At 28.8% G+C, this 19,152-nt stretch overlaps 1 protein-coding gene across 1 annotated transcript in view; it reads left to right on the top strand.

Annotated features, from left to right (window-relative positions):
* LOC129959476 (inversin-like) overlaps window positions 1–18,811 on the top strand; it is a 56,010-nt gene extending 37,199 nt beyond the window's left edge. Inside the window, exons 13-16 of the mRNA XM_056072324.1 lie at window positions 611–728; window positions 6,767–6,846; window positions 15,918–16,205; window positions 18,437–18,811. Coding sequence (XP_055928299.1) covers window positions 611–728; window positions 6,767–6,846; window positions 15,918–16,205; window positions 18,437–18,566 — 616 coding nt within the window. The 3' untranslated portion in view covers window positions 18,567–18,811. The remainder of the gene's footprint in view (window positions 1–610; window positions 729–6,766; window positions 6,847–15,917; window positions 16,206–18,436) is intronic.
* Window positions 18,812–19,152: the final 341 nt, after the last annotated feature.

Raw genomic sequence — 19,152 nt, 5'->3', positions numbered from 1 at the left:
TCATTTTAATTTTTTCATTCGATTTTTATACAAAATGCATGTTTAAACTCAATAATGATTTTCTGTTTAAGATCATGTTTGGTATTACATTAAAAATATTAAATATAATATGACCAACCTCTATATTACTTATTCATTGTAAATAAGGATTTTCTTCTCATCTATGTGTTTTCCGAAAAAATAAACCTATGTCATATAATCATATGATATAGGTAATAAGTCTGTTATGCCCCATTTGAATTATATAAGTTGTAGGCAGCAGTATTGGATAATTCATAAACTAAATGTATGTAATAAATTATTTCTGTTTTTGTTTCATGATCTTGTAGTTTCTTACTGACTAACTAGCAGCATTTATTTTATTAAAGTTATCTAATAACCTGTTCATATACTTATTGGAAAGATTTTATAAAGTATGATTACTTTTCTTCTTTGATATAGTCAGGAAAATTAAATAAACTCTGAAGATATATATTCAACTTATTCATAAGTAAATGTCTACTTTTTTTATAATTAGTGAATTATATATCCTTTTTAATATCAATTTTTTTATGCCGACAGTAAATTTTTCTCTTTAGAATTTAGAATAATTTGTGCCTGTTTTATTTAGGAGATCTCCATTAAATCTAGCTGTTATAAATGAGAATATGGAAATGGTTAAATTACTGAGACATTATGGTGCCCTCAGTATAAAAGAAATTGAAGAAATTGCCGCCTTTAAAATTCAGGTAAGTGCTTGACATCATGAATGTTGTTTTTTTTTCTCTTAATAATGAAAATAATTTTATGAATGTTTTGAAACAAATTAAAGGGAGGAAAGCATTGGTTTTTTGTTAAAAAAAATATTTGCTTACATTTTTTTTTTTTTATCTTACAGTTTTATCTTAATTTTCAGATGAGCTTACAAATTACAATACGTAACGTATGTTTAAAAAAATGTAAAAAAGAATATAAGTGTTATTACAAGAGATATTATTGCAAATTAGATTGTGCAATGTCTTTGTGATTCGATTAATAAATGTAGGAAGGCAGCCGGAACATGACGGTGTAAATCTTTCATTCTTGACCAATAGAATATTCTAAAGTTCACAATAGCAATAAATAACTTTATCTAAGTTCTGTTTTTGATTATTTGCATTTATATTTATTTAAAAAAAAACAGTATCCAATTCAATGAAGGTAATTCTATTGTGTCACAGGAACTTACAGTCATCCGAGCGAAGTTTCATCTTGATTTTTCTCTTACCTCAGTTTGGCATTCACATTCAGGCAACATCTTCAAATATCCATGCCATGTCGTTAAATTTTTATTTTTCTGTGTCTGTATTTTTTCTGCTTCATGACTTCCTATGATCTTCGTATGCACCTACAGAAAGATTGTTCTAGTCGCATTTACCATATTTGTCATTACTATTTCTAGGAAACCATATTGCCATCTGCTTGGGCAATCCATGTTCTTGAGGGAAAATAATAAGACAATAATAATAAGAAGAAGACAATTACATTGCTAACCTGCTTGAACGAGATTACTTATCGTTATAGATGTATAGATAATTGTATATAATACAGAACCTCCCACTCTCAACTATCAAATAATGCTATCTAATTTAACCTAATTTCAGCTTCATTTATATTTTTTGTGTTCACAGTTTCTGCTTTAGTGTACGTTCAAGTTGTGATTAGTATTTTGCAGAGCCGGCCTTCTCTATGAAGGGGCACGAGTGCAAGAAACCATTGGAATCCTAAATGTTTTGCAAAGTAAATAATAATAATAAATAAATATAAATACTGTTACAAATCTGTAATTTTGCTACCCGGCACGAATAGTGTCATCGTGGGAAAAACCGTTAAAACCGTTGTAAGATCTGTCCTGTGCGTGCTGAGTTTGGCGACTAAATGGATAATACTGGAAAGTTCGAGAACTTTCACGATCCATCCACTAAGAACCGAGATACGCCCTGATAGGTCTGGGAGATTCTATCCCCGCCTCCCGGAACTATAAAAAAAGCAAGAACTCAAGACCAGGGGATTTTAGAAGATTAGACATCAAGCAAGCTGCTGATCTAGCGATTAAATGCGTTATGCTGACTGCTGCGTTATTACGACTGATTGGCGGTATTTGTAGAAAAATGTTTTTGTAACATTTGGTGTCAGAAGTGGGATAGGTGGATTTTCTTGTGTATGCCTTGTACCAGAGGAATGGATGAAGAATTCGCAGAGCTACTTGCCATGATGGCAGAGATGAAGAAAGGACAAGAGGAAATGAAAGCCGGATATGAAGAAATGAAGAGTGAATTAAAGAAAGAAATTTCGTCGTGGAAGGAAATCTTAGAAGTTTAATATAATAAAACCGAAGACGTCCAAGATATCACAGAAGAAATTGAAGGAAGCAGCGAGAGCCAAGTGGAAGAAGAAAAGATTGAAGATTGAATGGAGACAGGTGTCACCGAAAAGGAGCTTAGCCATCCGGAGGATGAACCGAAGTTCAATAAGGAGATGCTCGAACAGGGAGACTGTCAAATAATGGCATAGCTGAAACAGGCTTCTCCGAATGAGTCCAATGAAGTGGAATCGAAGGAGCAAACACTTGGGGATGGAGAAGATGAACTCTGTTTGGACGGGTCTGTTAGTGGCGACCCGTGCTCGATGCCTATGGATATAGGAGTTAATGCAACCCTGTTTGGATTGGATTCGTCCCAGAGGTTAGAGGGACAATTTCTTTGCTTGAAGTCTCTTGATGTCTCCTTGCGTAGTGATACAGATGAAGTCTACGTGGCTGGAATCGCTATCCTTGTTGTCACGGCCTCGATTTCCTCCAAGAATTCGGCTTTGCTGTGGATTCTCCAAGGAGTGTCATGCAAGTAGGGGCCGAGGAATCTCCTGTACATCCGGTAAAGTTACGTCGTCGCAGAGGAATCTTTCCTGTAAAAGCAGATGTCCTCTTCAAAAGATCCTGCGTGGAGAGCTGCGTACAATTCTCGAGTGTCGACAATGAGCCGGGAATAGTTGGAAATACTCCTGTGAAAGCTTTGTCGACGAGGGCGAATACCTGGCTTTCAAGTGGACTTCGGAAGGCACTGTTGGACAATCCTGATATTCGGTTGGCTCGATGGAGGAAGTTCAAAGTGACCAACCGACCATCCTGGCTAGAGTTAGTTTCGGAGAGTCCTGTTGCAATACCATGTTTGGCTCCATGGGACATCCTGCATTTTAAGGAGCGGAATCAAGTCTGGGTGTACAATCCGAAACGAGGAAGAGGTCCGAGTTAAAAGCATTGAGAAGGTATGGATGGATCTTTAGTCGCCGCCAAATTAGTAAATGATGTCATCTTCGAAAGTGCGGAAGTCGCCTAAAGCATCAACATCATCACATCATTCGGAAGCCTACGCCAGCTGTTGTATTGAAGTGGGATTGCCGGGACGTCAGTCTTTGAAGAGGGGAGCAATGTTACAAATCTGTAATTTTGTTACCCGCCACGAATAGTATCATCGTGGGAAAAACCGTTAAAACCTTTGTAAGATCTGTCCTGTGCGTGCTGAGCTTGGCGACCATTTGGCGACAAATTTGACGAGTTTGGCGACTAAATGGATAATACTGGAAAGTTCGAGAACTTTCACGATCCATCCACTAAGAATCGATATACACCCAGATACGCCCTGATTGGTCTGGAAGATTCTAGCCCCGCCTCCCGGAACTATAAAAAAAGCAAGCACTCAAGACCAGTGGATTTTGGAAGACTAGACAGCAAGCAAGCTGCTGATCTAGCGATTAAATATGTTGCGTTATTACGACTGATTGGCGGTATTTGTAGAAATTTTTTTTGTAATAATACGAATACATATTACCATTGCATGTTTATTTAATGCGTGATTTTGTTTTTGTTATTAAATACTTCAGGAAAATTACATTTTTTAAAAAATTTACTTTTCGATTCTTAATATAGCAAGTGTTTTAAGCATTATGGACACATGCTTGAGTGATGACAATACTTTATTAATTTTAATTTGCTGAAAAAGTGCTCAGCATTTATTATATATAATAAATGGCAATGCCAAGAAAAGCTGTAACGCAGTTAATACATTCAGAAATAAATCCTTATAATTATTAATTAGTATACGTTTGTTGCAATATGTGTTGAGCGTTATTTATATCCCTTTCATTCAAAATCAAATCCTGTTAGGAAAACAATTATTTGGATTATGTTTTCATCTGCATCAGTATTCTAAAATGTTACAAATTTTTTGGAACATTTTTCTAATTCATGTTTTTCTAAAGTTTTTATATCAGTGATTAATTTCAAATACTTTTAAATCTATCTTCTATTTGTTCATTAACAGTTTCAGTTACAGATTTAAAAATAATATCTAAATTCCTCAACCGAGTTTTCTATAATTTCATCTTCTGCTGTTTCGAAATATAATTTTTCTCTTTTTTTCGAATTCGTTTTTCAGAAAACTGTTCTGAATGATTCAAATTTCATGCTATCGCTTTTGCTTCATCTAAAAATGAGTTAAATTTTGTTCTTAAATTTTGGATTTCAGTTTTAATTTTATTGATTAAATTAAAAGCCCAGTCGAGAACAATTGTTTTTACTTGAAATAATTTACTGATAGTGCTAATTTTTGGTTATATTGTAAACCATACTATTAAACATAAAATAAATGTCATTTCTTGTATTGAATCCAATAGACTTTTAGCTTCGGATACCGCTATATTATTGTTATTTGCATCTATAAATTCTTCTAGGGCATTACAAGTTCCTTCAAACTGTATATATATACTGCTTTAACCATATCTATTTTGGCTTCCTAAAGAGTGTCGCATAATGGTTTAAGAGTAATATTTAAATGCTTTTGTAAATTTCCCATCTTTTTGTAGATGGAGAAAATAAGCAATATAAGAGTTACAATATCCTAAAAAAAATCTTACAATATATACTGCTGGAAGCGGCATCACAAATTAATAAATTAAAAGAGTGTCATAGGCAAGGCACATAAATTGCATAAGGGTTTAGAGCACTTAATCTAGATGATATACCTTTATATTTCCTTTTCATGTTACTACCGTTGTCGTACGTCTGTCCACTACATTCCATAATATCTAAATTAAGCTCACTAAATATTTCCAACAGAAGTCCTTCTCTAGTCCCATCAATAAACCCTATAAATGACTCATTTATACTTATTTTCTCTTCAAAATTTACATACCCAATGAAGACTGAAGTTTATTTTTTAAAGGAAATATCAGAAATAGAATCTATTTGATTATTGTAATACGTGGATACTTTTGTACCATCTTTAATTTTGTTTAAAACTTCATTTCCTAAAGCAGGAAAAATTTGTTCTTGTGACTTATGTGTTAAATCATGCACAATTCTATTTTGGAATTTTTTATTCTGTTTATATGATCTGTAAGTACAGAGTCCTATTTACTTAATAATTGGATTAAACTTAAAAAAATTTCATTATTAGGTCTTCCTATTATTTCATGGTTTTCTTGATGTTGAAGATGCATACTAAAAATAAAATCACATCTACAATTCTTTGAAATAGTAATTTAAGTCGTTTCCTCATTTATATTAACTTGATTTGCTTTATCTATAGTCGAAAATAAATGCAATCGGTTCAGTAATTCTTTCCAATCAATAAATTAATTGACTAATAGAACGCTCATGATCTTGAATTACAGTTGATAACTTTCACCAAGTTGTTATAGATATCTATAAATTGTGTAGATTTGTTCATTTCCTCTGGAAAATAATGTTCAGCAAAAACAGAATACCGAATCTTGCATTTTTGAATAAATCAACCAGTTGCGAAGTTACATTTCACTATTTGGCATTTTTTTTTTAAAAAAAGTAGTAGTGGAAAATGATCTACCTTCAGCATTCTTAGCAAAAACTCCTTTGTTTTCTCCTCCTGTTGTACAGGTCTGTTTTTAATACACATTTTAAACTTATCAGTTATAATGCTTGGTAATAACCTGAATCACTTATGTGCACTTGATCACATTTTTTTGTTGTTGTTATTATTGCCGTTTTTATCGTTATTTTCTGATTCAATCATATTTGTATACATATATGGTTCTTCAAAGATTTTCACATTTTCTATGCTTTCCTTGCAAGATTGTGTGGAACTTTCTTCGCCTGATAAGGCTTCAATTGTAACTTCTGAAGTCGAAGGAATTTTATTGCCGGAATTATTTCGTTGACAAGCAAACAGATATACTTATGACTTTTTGAAATTTAGCATTTCCGCTTTTTTTTTTTTCTCAGCTAATATTCTTTTTTGAAACCGAGTCTCGACACTCAGAAGGATACTTTCTTCGCATGCACATGATTAGATCTAACAATATTAACCATTTTACAGTAAGGATTATCAAAGTAACATATGCAATTTAATCTAGTAGGTGAGGCAAATGACCATACTTTTTTTTATAATGTTGCACACTTGCACTAAACTGTAATATATCTGTAAATTTCGTATATTTCAAAGCCCGTCGATTTTTCCCAGTTAAATTTCTTCCTCTCTTCTTTCATCCCGCTATTACCATCCAGAACATTATTTTAGTTCGTTATTATGTTATGGTCCCCTGAATCGCGGAGCCCCGGTGCATGGCGTCCGCCGCACCCCCCAGATAGCCGGCCTTGGTATTTGGTCTCCTGTAAGTTCAAAGATTTTGTTGCCTTCAATACCTGAAAATAATTCTATTTTTTCTTTTATGTTTTAATACATTATTTTAAAACAGTTTCTTTTATCCCAATTAGGTTTGGTATTTTTGCAAAAGTGGTAAATCTCGCACACGCAAGGAAAAACATTTCTGTAAATATGGAAATGCAGAAAAGAGGTATTTTTGATTGCTAAATTTATTTTCATATTGCAGTAGTAATATTTATATAGTGTCTATTGCTGCAGAATACCTGGTAGATTTATTATATTGTTTGATATTTTTAATTTCTACTATTTTATTTTCTTAATATATATAAATAGTTTTATGTACAATATATCTTAATATTTCCAACCAATGAAATTTAATTTTATTTCACTTGATAAATAGGCTGAAAAAATTCTATGTCTTATACAGTCTACACTATACTCAGTCATATTTAATTGTATTGTATTGCTAGCTATGCTAAACAGAAAAAATTGCATATTCAAGGAAATTAGGTTATTTTTAAGGTATTTTCAATAAATCTGGACATTCTGAATTTGAATAATTTTTTTAAAAAAAATATTAAAAGAAATTACACTCTTTTTTCAAAATCAGTTATTCAGCAATTATAAATATTTGTTGGGAAAGAACTAAAATTATATTAGGCATGTTCCTTTGACTTATAGAACTATTTTTAAAAGATAGAAAAGACATGGGTGTGTAGCGTCATGAAAATTGCTTAAATTTGTGAATAATTTTTAAGTGCCTTAAAAGTACTTAATTTTGAAAAATACTTAATTTTCCCAAGAAGTAGAAATAAAACTTTTTTTGCTTCCCCATACGTTGTATACCATAAATTGGGTACATAGTTGTAAAGGTTTATTTAACGGATGTATCATGGAAGACAAACCTACACAAAGGAAGAATTCGGAAAAGTAATCCAGGGGGACCAACACATGTTAAGATAACGCTTAATGGCCTTTTCTTCCCGCCCCCTCTTAAAGCGTGTGCGTTTATGGAAATACTAGAATGGTTTTCTCGAAGGGGCAATATGAAATACTTGGTATTGGGACTCTTCCGTTCCGGACATTTCCGTACGGGTCATAAACCTCCAATAAATCATTCATAACTCCTTGAAAAAAGGGGTTAGGGAGTGATTCGTCTAGATTTGCTAAAAACATATTAGCTTTTGGCAAGAATAATGTTGGTGAAAAAATGTATAGATATTTTAACTAAACTTTGGTACTTAAACATAAGGAAAAAGGCATGTCTATCTACCAGATTAATAGATAATCAAAATTTGGAGTTTAAGAATAATTTGTTCAGGAAATCAGTTGAAAATTTCAGCAACCATTAATCTCGACGAAACAATTGGCATCCAAAGGCGGCAAGCTTAAAATATAGGTTTGGAAATCATATCAACTCTCTGAATCATTCATTCACAATCAAAGTATACCAAATATAGTTCAGAAATGAAAATCAATAATCTGTAAGAAGAAATCTAAAATAGTGAAATTATTTTCTAAAAAACTACACCTGAACTTAACTATTACAGACATTCTACTTGTTTTAAGATAATTGGGACATTTAGATATTAATTTATATATTATTAATTAGTTGAAATGTATGACAGAATTTAACAGCTGATAATTTTTTTATTTTTTGAAATGAAATATATCCAAAGCTTTAGGATTTCTAATAATCGAATAAATAATTCATATGTATATAAAATAAATCACTTAACAAACCTAATATAGTAATAAAAATACACCAAATCACATAATTAAAAATCTATTATTCATGTTTATATATGAAAACTTTATCTTTTCATTTATAAATTAAATGGAAGATGATATCTAAGTTATGATCTATAATATCTACACATATATTCTTTAAGAGTATAAAGACACGTAACTTAAAGATTGATGAAACAATAAAATTAATGAAGTTTTTTCTTAATTGTATGAAAATTTAGTTAGATATAACATTATTTTTGTGCGTTAGTGTTTCTGGGATGCACTGAATTGCACATATCTTCTTCCCAAATATATTTGTGCTAAATTTAGTAACTCGATGTACAATGGTCTGTCTTGTAAAATGTACCATCAAAATCGATGAAGTTTCTATGAAAAATTTTGAAAACAAAATTAAACTCTTTTTTTCAAATATGTGTGTTTCTAAAATGTCTGTGGTTGCTAGAAACAAACTTTTAAAGGTCTTAGCTGTATACCTTAGTTAAAATAATATACTTAACAAATTAAAATGTTTTCTCAAGTATATATTATGCAAATTGAAATGTAATTACTCATGAGCAATGTTTATAAACAATCAACATTAAATATAAGATTATTCTATATTAAAAGAAATGTATTAAATGCTAAATAATTTTTATGTAAAAGTTTTCCATGTACTGTAAACTGGGTTTATTTTGATTTACTTCCTTTTTTTGTATCGTCATACAAAAATGGAAGAGGAAAAGTTTTTCTTTATGCAAATGATATTTCGTATTGATCATTTATTAATTTCATAATAAATGAAAGCTGAAGGGTATTTCAATATTTTAAGTATTTTGAATACCATATTTTCAGCGATTTTTTTTGTTGCTCAAAATAGAAATAAAATTTGACCTGCATGAGCAATTTAGGCGTGCATGGGATAAAAATATTTTTTATCAGCGTGTTACAATCACGTTGACAGAAACTGAAAATGAAAGATTAAATTAACGCTTACTACAAACTAAACCTAGGAAACCTCACTGTATTTTTCAACACGTGTCTCTATGAAATGAAATAAATATGAAATGTGATACCTTCTTTAAAAAAATAAAAGTGAGAAAAAGTTTTCTGTGATTTTTTTAAAATTCTACAGGAATCCGCTCTAATCAGAGCACACCAGCTAATTTCTAACACATTACTTATTGGCATATATATTTGATTAAAAATGGTGTAAATGAAATAATTATATTTTATTCAGTTTATATCAGTAAAGGTTCTGATGAATGAAAAATTTTAAATTTTTATACAGTTCCTCTGTTTAGTGAATCATGTTTAATAAAATATTCTTGAGGCACTGATATTTTAAATAAAAAAAGTTCTATTCTTTTGCAATTAATTTAATTAATTGAGTTATGAAAATCTGAAAGTCTCTGTTCTATAAAAACGCGCGATTTTTTATCAAGAAAATACACCTTTCAGAGTTTGTACTCTCTCCAAGACTGATTGCCTAAAATAATTTAATAGTTGATTTTTCTAAAATAATAATAATCAAAGAATTATAACTTGGTAAAGCTTGATTTAAAAAGATTGAAACTTAGACTATCAAGATAATCTTTCTGAATATGATTTATAGGAACGAAAGACTATTCAAAATTTAGACATCATAATTGTTTTCAGATGTACATTTACTGATTGAAATAAAGTAAATGCATTTACTGATTGTAATAAAATAAAATATTATTTATCGCAATTAAATCTTTTGAAGATGAAACTAAATTTATGTAGAATTAAAAAATTTTTATTGAATAATTCTTGGAAATATTGCATAAATTATTAAAAAACTATTCTGTGATACGCATAAGATTACAATGCTGAAGGATTCGATTTTCTGTTGTCATATTCTTAAAAAATATGTTGGATTCAGCAAAAAAGTTTTCGTATTTATTGAAGTTTTATCTTTTCCATTTCAAATTAAAATTTAAATCCTACGAGAGCTGACAGAAAATTAGAGATATATAGCACAATGTACGTACAAAGAATATCGTAGGCTTCTGTAATAGAATGAGTTATATGAGTATCAAAATTTGAAGCTTAAAAATATTTTGCTGAAGAAGCTATTAAGAGATACGGTACATAAACTACTACGGTACATAAACATTTAATTGAAAATTTTAGCGAGCATTTATAATAGCGAACCGGCTGGTTGCCAAAGGCGACTAGTTTAACAATATATTAAAAGGAAATTATTCATTTCTTGTTAATAACACGATTACAAATGTCTATAACGAAAATATACTGAAGATTTAATCAAGATTTCGATTGAAAGCAAATTACGTAAAAAAAAGAAAAAAAACAAACAAACTAAAAAATGAATGTTCATTCATGTAATACTGAGAATAGGAAATATTTTTTAAAAATCCTCTTTAAATATCAAAGCAACAGTTTCTCCTGCAATTCAATATCATAAACCTGACTTAGTTTCTTTCAATAAATAAACTAATTCTCTAAATTCAGTTGCTCTTTTTGAAATTTTACGTTGATTTCGATTAAAGTTCTGCGACCTGTAGGCTCATTTTGTAGCCAACTAGACTTTTTCTATAGCAAAATGTCTGCAAAATGCACATAGTTATCACAAAAAAGAATTGCTTTAAGAGCATCCGAATCAATGGGCACATCGAAACGTGCCCGTAAAGTCATTTCTAATAAATATAATTAAATTCACAACAGATTTGAATCTACAACACGGGAGCTTTTATGTCAACAGACCAAAAAGATTACTTAAATAATTCTAATCAAGAGAGGGAAAAAAAGTCGAATTATTAAATAGGCTAAGTTGGCAAGTGTCAAGGGGCCCCTGACCTCTTAAGTTTTTAGCAGTATTTAAAAAATTATTTAATTTTATAATTTCATTTAATTACAGAGGCTTTACAATCAAACTTATTCACATCAAAATAAAATATTGTATAAACTAATTTTCCAACTTTATTGTAGTGAGATTCCTAATTACTATTTACAATTTATATATTATGCTATTTTATAAGTAAACAATTAGATGCTTTTTAAATTAAAAAAATATTTTCTCCTTTTATAATATTATTTAGAGTGTAGTAAAGAAAGTAGTCTTTTTACTGTTTTGCTTAAAGTTACTTTCAAATTTTAGCTGTGCATTTTTTTTAGACATAAAATATTGAAATCGATATTTTTAGAAAGTGACTTGCGATTGCATTTTGTCGAAATTTACTACTTAAAACTGTTGAATTAAAATCGATAAAAAAATATTGGGTTTTAAAAATTTGGAAGGAAAGGTGGTCTAGCGATTTGCATTATTCAGGGCCCCTGTGGAAGTATGGAATGATTCCTTCTCTTAAAATTTTCAGAGCTTCAAGTAACGACGCCACGGTATTTTTTACAAGGACAAGAGTAGATTTATTTTACATAGAAAGAACAAAACAAAAAAAGATTAATAGAAGATGTTGATGTAGCTCTTTCGAACTGTGAAAGAAATATTATAGTTCTTACCGGCTAGATTACATAGTGGGTAGTGAAACAGCAGTTCCCACACCCCTAGGAGACTTAATTCGGTTCTGAATTCTTCTGAATAGGAAATAATCACATTGTTTGAAATATGGAAAGTGAGTGATTAGATTCAATGTAAATTCATCAGGTCTATTCTTTTGTAAGCCTTATGGAAAAACAGTATATTTTATGAGTAAAAACTTATATTAAAAGTGAAGATGTATATTGTTGAAGAGCGCATTATCAGATTTTCATTCATCACGAGTTTTAACGACTTAATTTATATGTAAGAACGATCTTTTAAAAAAAAATTAAATTCCTGGAGAATATATACTACATATATTAATGTATAAATCATTTTTTTTATTTTGTTTTATTTTTCAACAGTGCCTTTCTGTTATCGTTTAATAGTGCATCTAGAAGAAAATTAAATTTGATTTCAGCTAACAATTCTTGCAGATTTTCGCGGCAGCAAATGATAAGTTAGCGAAATATTCACATATTTCTGTATCAGTAGTCTCTCTCTTTTTATGCATCTGTTCTTTCAATATTTCATGTACAAAATGAAAAGTTATATAACGAACAAATAATTATCCTTGTCAGAGTACAAATTTTAAAAAATGCAACAACGTTGAAATTAAATCTACAATTATAACCAGAAATGTTTGAATTTTGTAATAGCGCTTCTACTCTGGAAATTGATATAACACGCCATCTCATGGAAATTTAACATCCGTATTTGTAAATTTTTTTTTTACTACTTATGGCATTTCAAGAATTACTTTTGCAACTATTCCCTAATTACAAATTTTTCGAATACCACTAACCTCATTTAATTGTACTTCAAACTTAAAGAAACAATTTTTTTTAAATAATATTATTACTTACTTATATTAAATAATATATGTTTCTGTGTTCGAAATAATTGAATTAACAAACGAATCAAGAAGAAATAAAGCGAAAACTAGTTAAAAAAAACCCTTTCGTTTAATACAAATTGTTATATTTATGCAGGTACTATCTAAATGCAATTACTACCTAAAAGAAAGACGAAATGATTATTGTTTCGAAGTGGATATAGTATTTGTACGAGAAGATGGCGAAGAATTTATTTTATTTATGTCTTCTGAGTATATGTTTAAGATTTTATGTGTTGTTAAACCTGAATATGCAGATTGATCCCATCAACGGAAAATAAGAATACCGTAGGATTGATTTGCTGCGCCAAAGAAAAATATCGAACATAGGAAAAGCTGCTCTAAAACACTTGCAGTGAAGCGTCTTTATTATATTACACATTCTAACATTGTTTTCGTTAATATATTGTTTTGAAGCAATCCCTTGAATGACTTATTAAAGGGATTTTGCTATACTATATTTCAATTCAATGTTTTATTACGTTAGACGATTGCGTAAAATTCATTATGATAGAATTTTAACTTGAAACTATAAGATTTCAATGATTGGAATTTCTTTTGCGATGTTTTTTTTTTTTTTTTTTTTTTTTTTTTTATATGTCTCCATCCATTTGAAAATTATTATTTGTTGGATGAATCGCGCCAAATTTTAGTTTTTCTTAAGGAAAAAAAATTGTTAGATCTTAAACTATCTTACTTAAAACTTTTAAATAAATAACAGTTTTTCAAAACATTTATTCCTTAGGGCTCAGATTCTGTCATTCTTTCAATGATTTTTGGCTTTTATTTTTCACTATTAGATTTTTTCCTTGATGAAATTTCTCTGCCCGCATAAAGATTTGTTCTGACTGACGTGCGACATAAACTATCGAGTTTAAGAACATGAAATTCGGCAAGAAGTTGCTTCTTGTGTATTAATGACTAGCTAAGAACTGATTTTTCAAAATTTTAATTAAAAGCGTAATTAAAAAATAACAATAGAATTTTAATGTTTCCGCCGTAACATCGAAGTATATTATCACACAAATATTTTTACACCGTTTTAAAGGTTATAAAAAGTGGCTTTTCATTGACAATTTTGTTTGAATGACACTATTTTTGTTTTTGTTTTCTTTCGTAATTTTTTAAAATTTAGTTTTGGAAATAATTTGCAACAATGAATTTTATTGTAGGGAAATTTAAAATAATATTGTTTCATCGAATCGTTGAATCACGTTAAACGTATTAAAGCTGTAACGCTGTTAACGTCGGTATAAAAAAAAAGATTTCATTTAAATTTAAAAAGCTTTAAAGCAGTTTATTGCACAAGATTCTTACTTGATGAGCGTTATTAAATTTTGAGGCGATACAATATATTATCTGGTGTTGGCTTCAACACTTTTTTAAATGCATCAACTGGAATTTATATTTTTATTTTGTTCTAAATGCAGAGCTGGCGTCTTAATTTTATAAATTTGAAAAAAAAAAAAAAAAAAAATTACAAAATATTATCGAATCGCTTACTTCTGAAATTTAGTAATCTGTTAATTTCTAAATACTGCTATTCTTTTCTATTAAAAAAGTGTTCTGAAAAAACTCAGAACTTGGCATTATTCTATCGTCTATTTCGTGACTGTTTTGCCAATTTTATGATAGTAGCCATTTTGGATTGCTTTAGCTTTCCGCTTTATAAAGCTATAAATAAAGTGTTCTAAATAATTAAAAATGGCGAGTTAGTGGCAGGAAGAAATTTACACTTTCAATCCCAGCCGTGTCGAATTTTATTCGTTGATGCATGCATAAAAGTCAAATATAAAATTTTTGATCGTGCTATGATGTTTCTACATCAATGTCAATATTTTCAGAAATGATGTATACATCTAAATTAACTGGTAATTTGTTAATTTTAAGAAATGTTTACAAATATCGCAGATTTTTATTGTTAATCTTATAAAAGTTGACTTAATTTTTTGGTAATAGTTTTTTTTTTCATTTTTATGATCATTCATTGTTTTTATTAAAACCAAATATATATATAATTTGTTTTACAATAGAAGCTATTGTGCTTCTACAGTGTTGCAGAATGAAATATTAAAATTGCTGTGTTGTTGCAGAATTAGATATTAAAATTTAAAAATACACATTTAATTTAAAGAAATCTTTTCAATAAAAAATGCATTATTATAAAACATAAAAATCCTATATTTAGAAAATAAAATATTATAAAACAGAAAACATGCTATGCTTAAAAAATACATCTTTTTACATATATGTGCTTGCGGAAGACTGTAGATAGTGCATTTATTTAGATACCACATATGCAGATTGCTGGACTTTTCCACAGCGATCGCCGTATTTGGATTTTTTTTTTTACGCTGATAATATATGAAGCATGCTGATTTGAGTATTGACACTATTCATTATGCAGTTTGTAAATTATCATTTGGTCTTTCTTTCATTTCACTTTTTACATTTTCATTCGTCACCAGCATTTAAAAACGCCATATCTGGCCACGCTTCCTATGACAAAAAATGTTTATTTTGGTTTACTTAGCCTCTGTTAAAAAATTTTCAAAATATTTTGTAAGCACTCTGTATAAGAAAAAGTTAAAACATTTTTTTTTTAAATTTTTACCTCTGATATTAATACATTATGTTACTAAAAATTAAACTTCATTTTTTAAAATGCAGACAGAAAGGTAGTTATGAATTTTAAATCATAGAAGAAAGATGTATGGAATTTAAAATTGATTTCTTCATCCAATTTTTGATATGAGAATATTTCCAATCATGATCAGTTCTTCATCTTTGATTGTTATTAGTTATTTATGGACAATTAGCAAAAACTAAAGCCTTTTAATTTTATTATTTGAAGTGTTAACAGTTATTACTTATTATTATTAAAGTATCAATATTTATACAAACTTAAGTTCTTTCTGAAAAGTTTACTTATTTTATATCCCCAGGAAGACATAATTATAATTTTCCTTTATTCAAATGTTGATGAATTTTGGGAAAAGTAATAAAAAATCATTTTGTTATAATTTATTACCATTTATTTTAATTTAAGCATGCTTCCTTTTGTAAAATCCTGTTATAGTATTTTAATTTAGTTTATTTTTGACCGATTCTCATCTAGCAATTTAGATTTATGCTCAAATACTGCTCTTTTGAAAAGATGTCAGCATGTTATTGAAGCATTTAGTGCACCATCCTTTACAAATGAAAAATATTTGGAAATATCACCATCCAAAATCCCACTACCCATTCGGAAATCTCATGAGACCGAAGTCATGTGGCGAAATTACCAAGAGACTTGCTTCGAAGATGCTAATTATTCCAGATTAAAATATGATAAAAGTATAAATGGAAATACTTTAACTGCTGAAACAAGAGCTGCTTGCATTATTCAGGAAGCTTGGAAGAAGTAAGTGTTCTAATATTTATAGTAAAATTTGGATATTTTTTGAGCTGCATTGCTAGTTTTATCATTTTGTCTCTTCTCTGAAATGTATTACAAATTGCAAAGTATCGTTTATGAAACATTCTGTGTACATTAAAGCAGGGCAAGTATTTCTAAAATATTTTCAATAAATTAAGCTATTTTTTTACTCACTGTTAATCAAAAAACAAACAAACAAAAAAACATTGCCAAAGGCAATAAAAATTTGTTTTCATATGTTTTTTTAGTAAAGATAAAAATAAACTAGCGAAGGATTTTTCAAAATATGTTATGTAGTTACTGATTTCAATTTGTTTTAGAAGTAAATCGATTAATAAGGCAAAATAGTTTTCAAACGATAAAAAAATCTTTGTATATTTTGTGTTTAAAAGGTTTGATGTAAAGTACCTGTAAATGACAAGAAAATTCTGAAAAATATAAAAATAATTAGCAAATTAATGAATTTTGTTTAAAAATGATGTGCAAATTTCTGTTTAAAATTTCTGAAAAGCATTCTACTATGTTTTTGTGAAATTCTGATTTAGTAGCAAGTACTCATTTTAAAGTCTTTCTTTTTTGTAAGCGATGAGAAAAATTGAATTTATGTTACTATCATATCTGCGAGTTGAAGATAAAATCTGTTTTTCGCAACCAGGATTGTCATATATCGGTATTTGACAACGGCTCACAGAATTCATCCTTAATAACATCCTCCTTTATAAATCAGCATCTCTTAGCACAATTTCATTTTTTTAAAACTCTTTCCTAGGTAATATAATCATGAAAATGCAAATAGAATAAGATGTCGAAAATCCAGTGATAAAATATAAGAATCCCTTTCTGGACGAAATTTAAGTAATTAAGAGAACTGACTGCCAAATACAAATATTAAAATTTGGCGAAAAAAATTAATCAGCTTTCTGATGACATCTTTGAATTTCTGCGTAGATTTTTAAAAATCATAATAAAGGATTAAAAAAAATTGATATTTCAAAACGAATTACGTCTGCGGAATTTTGCATTTGATTTATTTCGAAATGTGACCAATCAAAAAATTGGGTACATCAAAAATTGACTATTTTCTTGCTGCTATCGTTGTTCTATTTATTTGTTTAAAGTTCTACAGGTATAGATTATAGAACTGTTTTTCAATTTTTGTTGCCTTACCAGTATGTCGAATTTAGATTAATAATGTCTAAATGAACATGGTCTAAGCTTATATAAACTTTATAATTTTTTTATTTTTATTTTTTTTATTTCGACTAGTACGGAATAGAAAGTTTATCAACAAAATTAACGCTTTTTCCTAGACCTTTTGAATTTCTACTTTCAACTTATTACATATTTCATTACTGTCTTGAGATGACTATTGATAATACCAGTTATGTCATTATAGAAGGCTCTCTTTTCACAGAAGTGAAAATAACTGTTTATGTCATTATTTGTTCCATGTGAATTATTCCCATCCTAAAATGAAAATTATTTTCATTCAGACATTGACATTATTTAGGAATGCTAGTTTTCGTGTGTTTCCAGATCTGACTGAAAAAAATATTTATAACATTCTGTAACCTCAATTTTTGTCTTTTAATTTTGAATCTCACTAACTGCCGGCTTAGCTCCATATATTAATATTTGTTGAGAAAATCACAAAAAACAAATAAGATTTGTCTTCCGATAATTTGCAAACCGCGTTTAAATTTCTGTTCCTTTGTTTTCTTTGTTGCACTTTTGATATGTCTTTTTAAAAATCCACTTTTGAATGATAATTATGTATCATCAAAGTTTCGAAACTGAACTTAAAGTGCGAAATTTTTACTGACTGTTTGTTACATGTTTATTGCATCGACATAAATGGAAAGATGTTCGGTGTCAACATAAGTTTTCATTGTCTTCATTTTGTATACTTTGATTTTATTTTACTGGATATGTTAAACTGCATGCATGCTATATTTAAAATTATGTGATATTTTAAATCTATGCATGTTAATAATTTTAATTTTAACAATTAATTAAAATGTTGGACGATGATTGGTATTCGTTAATTTTATAGTGAAGTATTTTAAAATTATGTACAGTTTGTGTGTCATTGTTAGTCAGGCACTTTAAGATTGTACCAATCAAGAAAACATATTGTATTCTTCATTTTAGATTTTCTTTATTCTAAGCGAGTGAAATACAACTATAAAAGGATAATGAAGGGCTTTTTATTTCAGGTATCTTCTAAAATCTAGATTTAAGAAGATGCGCAAAAATATTCGAAGATCTTTCAAAGCACCAGAGGACAGATATGTTGCAGAAAGATCATGGCAAATAAAATTATATTCCTTTTATAAACAGTTTTAAGTGAAAAAAATATTCGTTTTCCAAGTATTATGTCAGTGTTATTTACGACAGCTAAATGCACTAATATAAGTCCTCATTATTATGCTAATGCTAGTCAATAAACAACTTAGCTCAAATAATCGATCAAATGATGTTTAATAATTTATGACTGTGGCTTTAATATTGTTTTTCATATTTTTAATGTGAAAATTTATACATGAATAAATGATGCCAAATATTATATGAGTGATCTCATTTTTGCAGAATTCTCTCTTGATTAAATTTATTAGTTTATGTATATTGAATGGATATCAAGATAATGAAATATTACAAAGTTAAAAAAAATTCTCATTTTACATATATCTAATTCATGATTATTTAAAATGCTCTATTTATACTCATCGTTATTTAGTAGCTGAAGCAGGGAATTTTAAAATGTGAATGTTTTTTTTAAATATTTATTTTGTCATAAAATATTCTACACTTAGGTGCTATACTATTTTACAAATAATTTTTTTTATTTATTTTGCATTTCCGATCTAGTCTTAAAAAAGATTATACATGCGCAGGTTGCTGTTTCTAATAATTTTTTTTAAATGATCATAAT

Source organism: Argiope bruennichi, chromosome X1 (genome assembly GCF_947563725.1).
Source record: "Argiope bruennichi chromosome X1, qqArgBrue1.1, whole genome shotgun sequence".
NCBI classification, from domain to species: Eukaryota; Metazoa; Arthropoda; class Arachnida; order Araneae; family Araneidae; genus Argiope; species Argiope bruennichi.
The sequence above is the reverse complement of the archived record's forward strand: the minus strand, read 5'-3'. Positions and strand labels throughout refer to the sequence as shown.